General features: G+C 45.3%; 1 protein-coding gene across 33 annotated transcripts in view; it reads right to left on the bottom strand.

The window, feature by feature from the left end:
- Positions 1-13,127, bottom strand: part of MAGI1 (membrane associated guanylate kinase, WW and PDZ domain containing 1) — a 359,200-nt gene that overhangs the window by 304,485 nt on the left and 41,588 nt on the right. For 2 of the 33 annotated variants that reach the window (XM_075095733.1, XM_075095734.1), the window contains exon 1: positions 4,875-5,077. The exons of the other annotated variants lie outside the window; for them this stretch is intronic. In XM_075095733.1, the coding sequence (XP_074951834.1) occupies positions 4,875-4,995 (121 nt within the window). In that variant the 5' untranslated portion in view covers positions 4,996-5,077. Of the gene's footprint in view, positions 1-4,874; positions 5,078-13,127 lie in introns of those variants that run through there. 33 annotated transcript variants of the gene reach the window in all.

The following is a 13,127-nucleotide window of genomic DNA, read 5'->3' as shown; positions in this document are numbered from 1 at the left end:
ACAGCAGATGTTACAGCTGCATAAGAAGGTAAAACAATTGAGACTTCTGAAACTGGGGCTGCAGGGAGGCGAAGCAGAGCCCAACCCCTGCACCCGCCTGCAGCCAGGCTCGGACAATCCGCTGCGGATGCAGCGCCAACGCATGCGGTGAAGAGCCGCGCCGCAGTGTACAGCAGCTTAAGGAAATTTCAAGTGTTACCATAGTGGCATTAAAAAGCAGTCAGCTTCCTGCGAGTCAAGCAGCAGAGGCTGAAATTCAGCGTTTAAAGGATGATTAAATATAAGTGACTTTAATTATACATTCCAGTTGCTGGAACTGACACCACTTAAAACACACCATCTATTCCCCATTTCCTCTGACACTGATTACTATCCACTAAAAGATGAGCATTTTCTTCCAGGCAGTCAAGTACCAAACTAGGGATTTATAAATTGGAGATAATTAAAAGGTTTTGAATTACAAATAGAGTAAAAAATTTACATTCCATGGGCCACCTGAGAACACTTAAGGAGTCAAAATGGACATTTTATACCTGAAAACCTGCCTACTCTCTATCGAGGCTGCTAATTGAGGCACAAGAAACTTGGAGCTATTTTACAGTGGATTCACAGTCAAACATTTGCTGAGCTGGTGGACAACCCGAGACAGACTCAGGACCCGTCGTTATTTCTCCCATACGGAGCTCTGTAAGCCAAAGCTCTATTAAGCTGACACAAATAAATTGCCTGTTTCTCCGTGATAAATAAGGAGCAACTTGCAAGATGTTACCTTTCAGATTTTGAAGACGAGCTGTACAATTTTCTTGGCTAGCAATGACAGCACTTTACCAGGAGCAGGAAGGGGAAGCACGAGGGGATCGCCCAAGGCCACAAGAACTGGGAGAGACACTTCCTCATCCACCCAGAGCACCCACAGCCTCTCTCAGAGGCTGGTTTGGTCAACCCCAGTTCCTGACAGACCAGCAGCTCCTTGCAACTGGGGCCACGCTACAGCCCTGAGGTCAGATACCCCAACCCAGAGCATCTCGGGATTTACCTCTGCCTTGGACAGAAATTGCGCTGGCGGTGTGAGCAGCAGACACCAAGACTGTAAGCTTCCAAGCAAACCCTTTGAGACCATTTAGCCACCTAAAATGGCTTGGGGAGGAAGAGTTTTGTTCTTAATTTAGCCTACAGAACCAAGAGAAACACATGAAGAGTCAGTAGGAATTCCAGCTAACAAGCAGCTCTTACCCAGCGTTTCTAACCCACAGAGCTCAAACTGCTCTACAAGAGTCACTGGCCCCATTCCTTTGGTAGGGAAACTGAGGCATGAATCAGTCTCTCTTGGGCAGCACTGGGGCAAGCCGGTTGTGACGGCCATCCCCTGCACCGGGCTGCCAGCCACCAAGGTCATGGTGGCTTACACCTTGCCGTGTGCCATTCGGCAGACATGTGCCACATTTGAAAAACTTCTGCTCACCTTTGGGCTGAAACACTGAGCACCTGCAAGCTTCTTTGGCTTTAGCTGTCTCAAGAAATAATTGACACAAAAAGGCATTAGGACTGGTTGCTTTAGTGATCTTGACATGCAAAACTTTGATGCATCACAAAACATTATCCTGGACCAAAAATAAACATAGCGAGTGATTGTGGAAGTGCTTCAACATCCAGGGGTGACGGCTGAAGCTGTGACAGGAGAAGCTAGGCCTGGACGTTAACTTTATCCCCATTTTACATACCAGAAAACCGAGGCATGGCAAAGAACAGTAACTTGCTGCTGTATTGAGACCATGAAAGCATAGCCCCTCAAAATCCTTCCTGCATTATGGTCTCATGCAGGATGCCGGAAGGGTCTTGTCACCCCAGTGACAAGTACACATGAAGGGATTAACACCTGCCAGTGTGACAGCAGATGATGGAATTGTGCATGGACATCTCAGTTACTTCAACAAAGGTCTTTTTAACATGATTTGCCCCCCTCCCCTGAAATTTGCAAGCCAGAAAAAGCAGTATCGATCTTGGTGCCTGACGGAAGTATGATAGAGACTAATTAAGCACAGAGATCTCAGGGAAGGAGTCTCCAAGGAATCTTTTAATTTGAACAAGGACCCTTGCCAAATGCCAGGAGAAAGAGGAAAAAAGAGAAAAGAAAAAAAGCCTAATCCTGGATCTTCACTGTCAGCTCGCTTTTTCTTGCACTTGCAGGAGTGCAGAGCATCATAGACTCAAAACAGGAGACAATGCTCCGAGATACTCGGAGGAGAGCTGTGGCTGCAAGCAAGAGAGAGGGAGAGGAAAGGCAATGCAAAGAGCAGCAAACATAAGCAGTGACTCATGACACAGAGCAAATAAAAAGCCCTGTAACAGTTTTTGCAATTGTAATTCAAACCAAAATAAACAAGAATGACAGTCCAGAACAACAAAAGGGAGGATGACAGTGATGGGAGGGGGGTGTGGGGACTCCATCACATTCACATCTGTTCCCCTCATCCCAAATTAGTAGCTCCAGAATGAAAAAAAGAGAGGGAAGGAAAATATTGTCTGGGACAGTAGCAATTTCTTGCGATCTACATCTGTGCTTGAAGTTTTCATGACTGCACTGAGAGCACAATTTATATCCCAAAGCCATGTAACAGCCTACAACACTGCTACTGGTTTTGACCCCCAGCCCCCGAAAGCACCTCTAGCAACAGAAATAAAAAGTTCAACTTAGAGGGTTAATGAGTAAAATAGGCTTTGCATGGTGGGCGGATGGACAGAAGGCAACAGAGCGGGGGGAGAAATCACACCATCCGTGAGAGGCACCGGTTTAACGCTCTGCAAATCCTCCAGTGAAGCAGATTCATTATTTCTGTTGCTATTGCTTCATTACCTTCCTAGGGAGAAACTCTACCCCAGTCCACACCTTGAATGGTTTGGTTTGGAGTTTTTTTCAGGCAAATAAAGGTATTTTCCCCCCGTGGGTGCTAAAAGCTGATCATCATCCTTTTACAGAAGCCTTTTATGAGTCAGAAAATGTTTTCCCTGCACTCAGGCTTATATTTCCAAATACAATTCCTTGAGCTTTCCCTCTCCGGCCTCATTTGCCAAGCCTCCCATCTGTGCGGTTCATCTCCAGACTTGCAAGTGTGACCGCTTTCCTCCTGCTTCGTACCGCCCAGCACCCCTCAGTGCAGCAGGAAGCAATTATCAGCCTTGTCTTACGCACACCGCTTCTGTAACGATGACTCAGAGAATTGACTCCTTTTCTCAAACCTCAGGACGCTGTTGACTTGTTTGAGCTGGCCATCCACAACAGCCCCCATCACCACGTACCACCCTGCCCAACGCTCCTCCTCTTCCATTCGGTCATTTGGCTCCTGCTCCCTCCAGAGCTGCCACCGCATTCTCCTCTTCCCCGTGTCGTGTCGGTGCCCAATTGGTTCTGCTGTGCACCAAGATGACCTGAAATGTTTGGTCACATCAGCAGCCCCTCTTGTGCACTAACCAGTTATCCCATTAAAGAGGGAAATTGGACAGATTTGCCTTTGTTTTTGTGTCAGCTTTTCTTCTGGACCCCATCGTCGTCATCCTCTCTACTGTTCACAAATTGCTCTGGAACCTTTTTCGAGGAATCAGGGCCAGATTCTCTGAGCCCTCATTTTGTGGATTTTCCCTTCTCCTCCCTCTGAAGGTCTGGAGTGGGCTTTGCTCTACTCCTCTTCCCTCCCCACCACACCCCTGGGGAACATCAACAGCAATCACCAGCCAGTCAGAGCTTGCTGAGACCAAATTTTCCTCAAGTCATCTAGAATAATTTCACCAAGCCCAGCTGACGTGATCAGTGGATAATCTCTTCTTTCTCTATTCGCATTCCCTTACCTCCCCTATTTGAAAAAGTTACACGTCTGTGTATGTAATTACCATCACAGTTTTGCAAGGACTGAAGCAGAGGAAGCACAGAGCATGTCCGTCTCTTGTGACCCTTCATTTCTCCAGCCTTGCCCTGCTCCTCTATGGCCTTTTTCCACACGTTCCACTTCTTTTTGCAAGAACTTCCCCCAATTTGGAAGCCTTCATATAAATAGTTTTTCCACTAGAGGGCACAAAGACAGTTTCTCCTAAACGGCAACTGATGTCAGAAGGACTAATAAAATATTTACTAGCATCTCAAAGGTATCTCAAACTCCAAGAAATGAACACTTAATAAACTGAGATATAGTTCTAACTCTCCAGGTGCTAAAACACCACCAAACAACTCTAACATGTAGAGATTGAGAGCCTAGAAACCCAAAAGTGACACTACTCTAACAAGATCTCCTATACAACACCAAGCACTTTATCCAGCTATTTCTACGCTGCCCACAATGTGTTGTTAGGCACAGACCACAGTATTAGCACAGCACTGGAGACAGAAAATCCATCCTAATATTTTCTAAGTTGAACTTATCCAAATTCAGCCTGAAGTCGCTGAACTTTTTCACACTTTTGTTTCCTAGATCAAAAGAAGTTCTCTACCAGCAAAGATCTTCTGTTTGTGGATACTTTTAGATCATGGTAAGTCACCTCCTGACCTGTCTTGGGTAAACTAAAGAGATTTCAGCCTTTAAAGCTCTTCTGTGCAAGACAGCTTTTCCAGCTTTAAAGCTTGTCTTGTAAACTTCTTACAGGTTGAATCTATAACCATGATGCCTTAATCACTTCCTCACCAAGGAACAGTTCTGGTCCATAAGAAATGTGTAAACTCAACGGGAAAGCAATTAAGTCAAACATCTGGTTACACAAACCCAACAAGCAGGACGGTAGCAATAAGTTCAGATCATTATGTACCTTGAGAGTACCGCGGCCCTCCCAGTTCACCGCTCTGCTCCCCCCCCCCAGCTTCAGGTACAGCAAGCCTTGTGTGACCCTACCTTGCTGACTTCTGTAATTCTGACAACCCGCTCCTTCGTGGCCCATGCCAAGGAGATGTCCAAGCGCTTGGTAGCCCACTCGTGTGCGGGTGCCTACTCGCACACCCACGCTCCCCTCCATGACCGGCTGCCCTTCGACGTGCACTCAACTCCTCCAGCCTGAAGGCAGCGAGGTTTGCTTTCTGCCTACAGCTGCCTGTCGATTTCCACTTACTGGAAGGTTTGGCTTGAACGGAGCCAGCCCAGAGACTTTTGCTTATGGAAGAAGAGAGACAATAGCAATACGCAGGTGCTTCCTCCCATTTAAAGTGTTTACTTGTGTAGCTTAACACAGTGACGCTATTGTGAATTACATCTGCATGCTGGTTTACAGAGTTCAAAAGGTAGCACGTAACAAAAGGAACCCCAAAATACTGCTTATTAAATGAAATGCTGCAGATTAAGGGTTTTTTTTCCCCTTTCCTTTTAAACTCTGCTTCCTTTGCCCATGCCAAGTAAGAGGGTTTTTCCAACTGTACAATAAAAGCAGTTTCAAATGGGAAATCATACTATATCAAAACAAAACAAGAAAGAGTTTATCAGTATAACTCCACTGCCTATGCAGCAGCTTCTTATGGCATGGAAAGGACAACTCTGTCAGCTGCCAGGGAACGCTGAACTCAAGACCGTTATAACTGCACATGCTCTGAGAAAAAAAAAAAAAAAATCAAAAAAGATCAAGAGAGAAGGTAAGGTATAGCAAAGCCATAACACAGAGCTAAGGAAAGCATCAGTCCAAAAGAAGAACAAAGGCGTATTTGTTTTATGAGATAAAGCAAGCTATTCAGCTGTATCCCACAGTAAACGCTTTGGCTTGGGACTGAAACAGGGAAGAAAAAAGCACATGTGATTCTAATTTTGTTGTCCTAAGCTTCCATTACATGAATCAAGATGTTTACTAGAGGTGCCAGGCACCAAAATCCATGGTTGGACCTTGTACATAGGAAGTATCATATGTGCTGAACATCTTGCAGTTCCCTCTACAGCCAACGAAGGCTCAAAGATACTCAGCACTTAACTGTAAAATAACAACGATAATAATAAAAAAAGTCAAGACACTTTTTCTAGTACCTAAATGAATGCACAAATCCAACTTTATAGACACTTATTTGTGAAAACCTCAGTCCTCCCAAAATACCACCTTTTTACTGTCTGAGAAGTTTCAAAATAAAATATCCTCATATTCAAGATCCTGCAACTTAAGACTGCACCTCATTCTCATGTAAAACTACACCATAAAATGCCAGATGTGCTGAAAGCAATACCACACGCATTTTCATTCAACCTCATTCTCTCAACGTCAGAGTAAGTAGAATTGAGTCCTTTTGAGTGTTGTATTATTTTGTACCTTCCTCATAATGGCAGCTATTTTAAATGCGCTTCCATTGAAATTTCCTTCTTTGTGGGAATAGGCTGAATGGGATTCAGCACTTCGCTCTCTGCTATCATCTTCCAAGATCTGGTGGGACGATTGCTCAGAGAACATCCGATCCAGACTCCTTCCATTCTCTGTCATCAGTGACACTAGAAATGGCAATTAAAATCCCTCTCTCCGTTGCTCCGTCACAGCATGTACTAGAAGGTAAGTTGCAAGTGCTGCTTTCACTGACACAAGTGACAGTAATGCAACAGCTTAAAGTTAACAGGTTAATAATTTTAGAGTTGCTTTTGTGCAGCTCAACAATCTTGCGTCCAGCTTACTGGACTTCTCCTTGAAGTAACATAAGAACACAGGAAGATGTGCGCTAAAAACAGCTGCAGCAACTCATGAACTCAACTGTTGAGCAGCAGTTTGGCCCAAACCCGGTTTACCTGTGTTGAAATGGTCTGTCAGCAGTCTCACCCCCCACACCCTCTCCTCATTTGCAACAGCACTAGCAAACAGCAGATGGGCTTCATAACCTCTTAAACCACATGTCTGTTCTGCAAACACGTCTTTGGCAAACAAAGATCTAAATGAGCATCTACAGTCTTCTCTAGTTTCCCACAGAAATGAAGACAAAGCACTGTGTCCTCAGGTATGAGCTCCAATCCCGGGCAACTGCTGGGCAGTCTCTGCCACAAATCTCTCAGCATCACCACGTGCAACCCATCCCAAATGGCTCCACCACCCCTTCCAGCAGCCCTGCAGGGGAGGACCAGGGACCTTGCAAGGCAGCAGACAGGATGACAACACTCCTGTGTCTCTTTTGTTGTTGGTTTTAGTCTTTAGTCTTGCTAGACACAAGCAACCCGCACATTTTATCTTTATGGCTCCCGTTCAACTGCTGCATGCAGTTCCTGAGGGGACATAAGATGCCATTGCTTTAGAAAAAATCCCAGTGAAAAACAATTTAATGCACATTCACTGAAAGAGAGCATCAGAAAGTAAACCGGTGAAAGTAACTTCATTTACCAGCAGTAGCTTATGGATGCTCAGAGACACCGAGATTTATTATATACTGCCTTGGGCTGGCGGAAGGATGGTGAGAGAAGAATTTCTGGCTATAAAGCAACTTAAATGCCAAAACCCAAATGAGTCTTTACAAGATCTGTTACTTGTACTTGCTCTGAGGCTACAAGAAGAGAGGTGGCCAAGGAGGGCTCAAGCCATCACCGAGGATCCCCAACATCCTCCAGAACAGCGATACAAGTCCAGGGCTTCATCCTGCCACGGCAGGTGGAGGGCTGCAGGAAAGCTGCCCCCTCCCCATGCCACTGCTGGGCACCATGTGCCGGCAAGCAAAGCCCCACGCGGACAGTGGGACAATGGTATTGGGTAGGACAAATTGGGAAGAACAGTAGGAAAGGTTTCACCACAACTATTAGAACACACCTCTGTGGGGAAACACACTTCTGCAAAATCCTGAGCTCTTTTTTTGTTTTAAATGACTGAGAATAGAAAAAATTATTCACCCCCGAAGGACTGCAGCCTGAAAGACCTAAATCCTGCAAGCAGCAATGCGCAGAAGTTGGAAATGAACACAACTGGAGTTGGCAAGAACAAATTAAAGGTTTTCATTGTGGCAAATTAGGCTTTCAAACAGACCAGCAGTAACATGATGTTCAAAACTTTGTTGCATTACTTTTATGATTCCTCCCAGCAGCACGCAACAAAACATATCTGAGCTGCAATCAATTTCTTGCAGCCTTATATAAATATTATAGGTATTTTGTCCTCTGTAATACTTCTTGCTCTCAAGGCTGCAATAAATAAGTCAGTTACAACCCCGCTGCCGCTTTGTCTCCTATCTTGTCGTCTCAAGTCACTGCTTTTATTTCTTTTAAGCTAACAGTGTAACCACATTCAGCTTCAACAAACACTTTAAATGTAACCTGTAGCTAAACTCCAGGCAGAACAAAGCATTTTACATTCACAGGGGAGAAGTGGAAAGAAGAAGCTATTCTCCACTGCTAACACCGCTTTCATTTCATCTACAATCTCTCTCCTGTACCAAGGAAGGGAATTCTGATGGCAAATCTCTCAACCAATAACTCGAAGAGAATTAGGCCTGGAAAGTCCAGGAGACAGTCACTATAGTCACATTTTCAAAAGCTGCATGACAGGCACCCTTGGCCATGGACACAACCACTGAGGACGGCCCTTGCACGTGGTCAGCAGACCACCTTCTCCAGCATCACCTCACTGCTCGAGGACAGCATGGTGGCTGCAACTCACAGAGAGAGGAGAGGATCAGGACGCTCAGCTCCAGGAGGGGCACGTACCATTGGATATCCTTTGGAAGGTACAGACCTTCTGTGAGATTAATTACTCTCCAAGCAGAACTTCAGCCTGTCCTCCGGCCCTTCCCAAAGCACCTCTCTCAGCAAATCCATGAGCATCTATCGTGCCGGGTCCTAAGTTGCAGGGACATTGAGAGGGGAATTGCCTAGGCACACTTTGGGGTCAGGACTCAAGGTAAAACCTGAACTGTGCCTCTGGCCATTCAGAGCTCTAGCAGAGCTGTGTGTCACTTAGGCACTGAACTGTCTTGCTTCAAGGCATTGGCTTCATTTACTCTACGAAGAAAGGCTATAGTTTGTCAGATCACACGTCCACCTACTCCATAGCCCCATCTCAAGGAACTGCAGCAGCAACTGCTTCAGAAGAGGACAAGTGCACAGTGGTGCTTCCCCTGAGGAGTACCCCACCTGGCAGAGGCTGCGGCTCAAGGACCACCTGAGCCAGAAGTGTTGTCTTGGTAGAGCCCTGCTTGGGTTTTTCCCTGTCGTTCTCTCCTCCGTTCTCCCTCTGTTTCATCCAAGGAACGGCAACTTCATCCCACCACTACGCTAAAGCACAAGGGAGGGTGGAAAGCAGGGTGGGAGAAGAGACACCTGCAGACTTCAAAGGTTTCGCATCCTTTGAACACTTTATTCATACATAATTGAAAGGGCTATATGCACTACAAGAAAGTGGATTTTTTTTTTCCACTACCAGGTCCATCACATGAGGGATGCTGTCATACGACAGCCTTGGAGGAGGTTTGCAAACTTGGAGAATTTGCTGTCAGTAGTAGTTTACTTTGCTTCTCAGTAAATGGTCCAGAGCCTGGATCCCCAAGAGGTTCTGCCAATGGGAGGACCCAGAAAAAATAGGCCAGCCTTGACCCAGCATCAGGGGAGGCCAAAAGGATCATACGGATGTATTTTATTTCACACTAACCTCCATTCGACCAGTTACATAAATAAATCTCTGCTGTCCTAAGCACACTTCTAGAGATTGAGGGAGAATTTGGGAGACTTCACAATACAGCCAGACCTGCTGGTCACTGCTTTGTGACTGAACTCAAGGGTTTCAAGACATGAAGTATTATGCAAGAAAGAATGGCACGTGCGGCCCATGCAACATGGGAAACTGCATCCAAAAAAGATAACCCAAGCTAGAGGGGGCAAAAAAAAAAAACACCCCAAACACCAGAAACCGTACTTAGGCATTTGATATCTTCCATTCCTTGTGGGCAGAGAAGTCATAGCTGGTCCCCAGAGAAAATATCCCAGGGCAGCAAGAGATATGGGAGCACCAACCCCACAGGGACCAGACATATCTGCCGCTGCAGGAGGCATGGCAGGGACCTGCAGCCTTTATTGCTAGGGGAAGCACCATGCACACACTCTGCACGAATGTGAGCTTTTGCCTGATTAAAAGAGCAAACCAAGATGTATATATGACGCCCCAACCGCCCTCAGTGCAGGAGGAATCTGGCACATCTTGTTGCAAAGCAGCACACGTGCTGCAGCGCTGGCAGCTGCACGTGTTACTGTGCTTCTGCTCCCCTCAGAGCAGAGGCTCCCCAGGGCAGGGACTGCACCTTCACTAACCCACGCACATCACCTCTTGCGCTCGATTCTCCTATGGCTCCACTACTGAGGCTATTTAGAAACTGCTGCTATGAAGGTGGTGCGCTTAAATCAGTGGAGCTTAGGCACTCACTTATCACTAAACCCTGCAGCACCAGGTCAGTTTATGTGCGCCAATATTCAAGGGAGCTTGATGTAAACCCTATCATTTTCTAACTGACTTCATTAAACAGCTGCTTTCTTCCAATATAGGCAACGCATCAGAACAATGGCATGAAGTCTCCCTAGATTAACACAGCAACTGCAATATGGGCTTGTGAAGGGGCATAATTCAGCCGAGGGCAGGAATGAAAGTCAAACCCCTAAACCCTTAGGCACACCAACTTCAGCAAACCAGCTTCTGCAGCTGGAAACAGCAACCGCTCCACGTCCTCTGCAACACCGAGGCAGAGCAATATTTTGTACAGCTGACCCCAAGCAGCAGAAATGATCCCGCCAAAAGCATGCTCCCCCGGGCAGGTCAGAAGAAACACAGCATAAGTCAAGAGAAAAATAAAGACAACTTTCAGACTGCTTAAGACCTTCCCTGCCTTGGAGGCTCACCCAGCACTACCACCTCTCCTGCACGTCCTGCCCACAGCAGAAGATGCTTCCCACCATGATGGCCAAGGCTTGGCCCGAGCTTCCCACGGGGAAGGTTCAGCTCAGGCCTCTGCAGCATGGGAAGCTGCAAGCAAGGAACGCAGAGGAGATGGGATCACTGCTTCAGTGCACTGATCCATACAGACAGCAAGAGGCAGGGAAGGAAAAAAAATGCACTAAAAATTCTTTTGACAGGGTGAAAAATGAAAGCAAAGTGAAACACAGCTCAATCTGTCAAAACAAAATCATAGCAAGCCCACTGAAAAGAAAAAACCACACAGCTCAACTTGCATTTTCTAGTAGGCAATAACTGGTACATTTGTTTTCTTGAAGATAAGCAGGTGGGTTAAGTTTGCCAGACAACACTGAGCAGATCTGAAAGGTAATCACATCAGAAGCACAAACGATCAAATTTTGCAGCAGCTTTAAATACAACCAGGGACATTAAGGACTTGCTTCCACCTTGCAATTCGAAAGGCTCTCAGAGAAGTTTTTACAGTTGTACTGTTGGGCTGATGGATGGAATCCAAAGTGCCTGATCAAGACATGCTTTGCCCTTTCCCTCGGAGCTCACCATTCATAGAAGAGGAGAGATGATGCCCTTAATAGCAAACAAGTCACAAATTGGTGTGGCAAAAGGTCCCGTACAGTGTATTTTTGGTCAGGATGGTAAAGGTCAACCTAATAGAGTACAGAGAATCCATTAACCTGGTGAAAGAGTCCTAACAATGTTACCCAGAGGGTATTTTGAATGGTGAGACATTCTTGTAATTAGCTTAGGTGGGCCAACCTAATTATTCATGGCCTGAGGAAGCATCTCCCAATGCAAGAGGGGTACAATATATTTATAGTTCTTTCCTGATAAGCTCATTATAAGCTTTCAGAGATGAACGACTACAGCATTTGTCTGTTTTCTTGCAACCTGGAGACATATGCAGTAATAAGCAAGTGAGACAGGAGAACAAAGGCAGTGGCTGCATGGGGCTCTAAGTGAAAAATGGGGGAGGGGAGGTGTTTAAAAAAACCCCACAAAAACAGACTTCAGTTTCACTACAAGAAATTGCATCTTGCTAGCTTAATTTTGAAATGGACAGTTATATGCCTGCCCATTTTATATAAATGTGTGAACAAGCACTTCCATAAAATTCATTTTAACAAGGCCTCAAGCATTAAAAATAGGAAATAATACGGTAGAAACAGTTAATATAGATGTGCAACACCCTATATATATTCAGAACTGCATTCACACATTAAAAACTTAAAACCATTCTTCCAAATAAATCAGCATTAAGAAAATTTCTAATTTCCCAACATTTCCATCCCAGCAGACCTTTGCCTGCTCAGACCTTTATTAGTCATAACAGGGTTGCAGGTGTGCACAGAAATCAATCTGGGACCTGGCACAAGATAGATGGGGAAAAAAAGGACTTTTTAAAGAGTTTCCTTTTTCTGTCATTTATTTTTTCAGGGCATCTTCTAACATGCCTAAGTCTCATCAGTACACACAGCTTTTCCAGTTGCATTTGCATTGTTTTAATCTCTCCTCTTTATCACTCTGTGGGTTGCCTATTTCTGCAAGGACTGAAATTCTACCACTTCTGTTTACCAAATATTTTCCACCTTCTCCCTCGAGGTTTCCCCTTTCATGAGAAATTAACTCTTCTGTGCTGTAGGTTACCCTTCTCATAGCCAAGGCCTTGATGTCAGGTCCCTATTCCCATTGACACCCTTGCTCAAAGCCAAGAAGGACAAGCCATCCTTGGAGTCAGCAAGTTTGGGCCACTTCATTTAGGCAAATATTTACATACATGCCACATATTTCATAATCAGATACAAGCGTGGGGTACATGTTGAAGAACTATCACATTGACTTTGGTTTCACCACTGATTTAAGAGGGCTGAGCTCCTGCTTCTCGGCAGTAGCGCACTAGAGAAGATTCCGGGCAGCATCTGTAGCATTTGAGATAACCCCTCAGTAAGAGGTGGGAAGAAAAATTAAATTTAACCCATGGGTACAATTCCTACCCTCTGACTCAAACTCTAAGTCTCATTCAAGTGGTAGTTCAGTGTTTTCATCTACTAAAAAATATGAAATCGTTAGGATTTAGTGGAAGAGGAAAGGAACACATATGCAGGTCTCCAGCCATGTAATTCAAACTTCAGGATCGCTTTTGTTAATATTTGCAAAGCCTAATACAGTAGTGGCAAGTCACCACGCAGCTCTAATGAGTGTTCTGGCTGCTGACCTTCAGTCAGTCGTGTCTCCGTACACAATAAACCTGTCTCCTCCTT

The sequence above is a fragment of the Phalacrocorax aristotelis genome, chromosome 6, assembly GCF_949628215.1.
Source record: "Phalacrocorax aristotelis chromosome 6, bGulAri2.1, whole genome shotgun sequence".
Lineage (NCBI taxonomy): Eukaryota > Metazoa > Chordata > Aves > Suliformes > Phalacrocoracidae > Phalacrocorax > Phalacrocorax aristotelis.
This window is presented reverse-complemented; position numbering and strand designations above follow the sequence as displayed.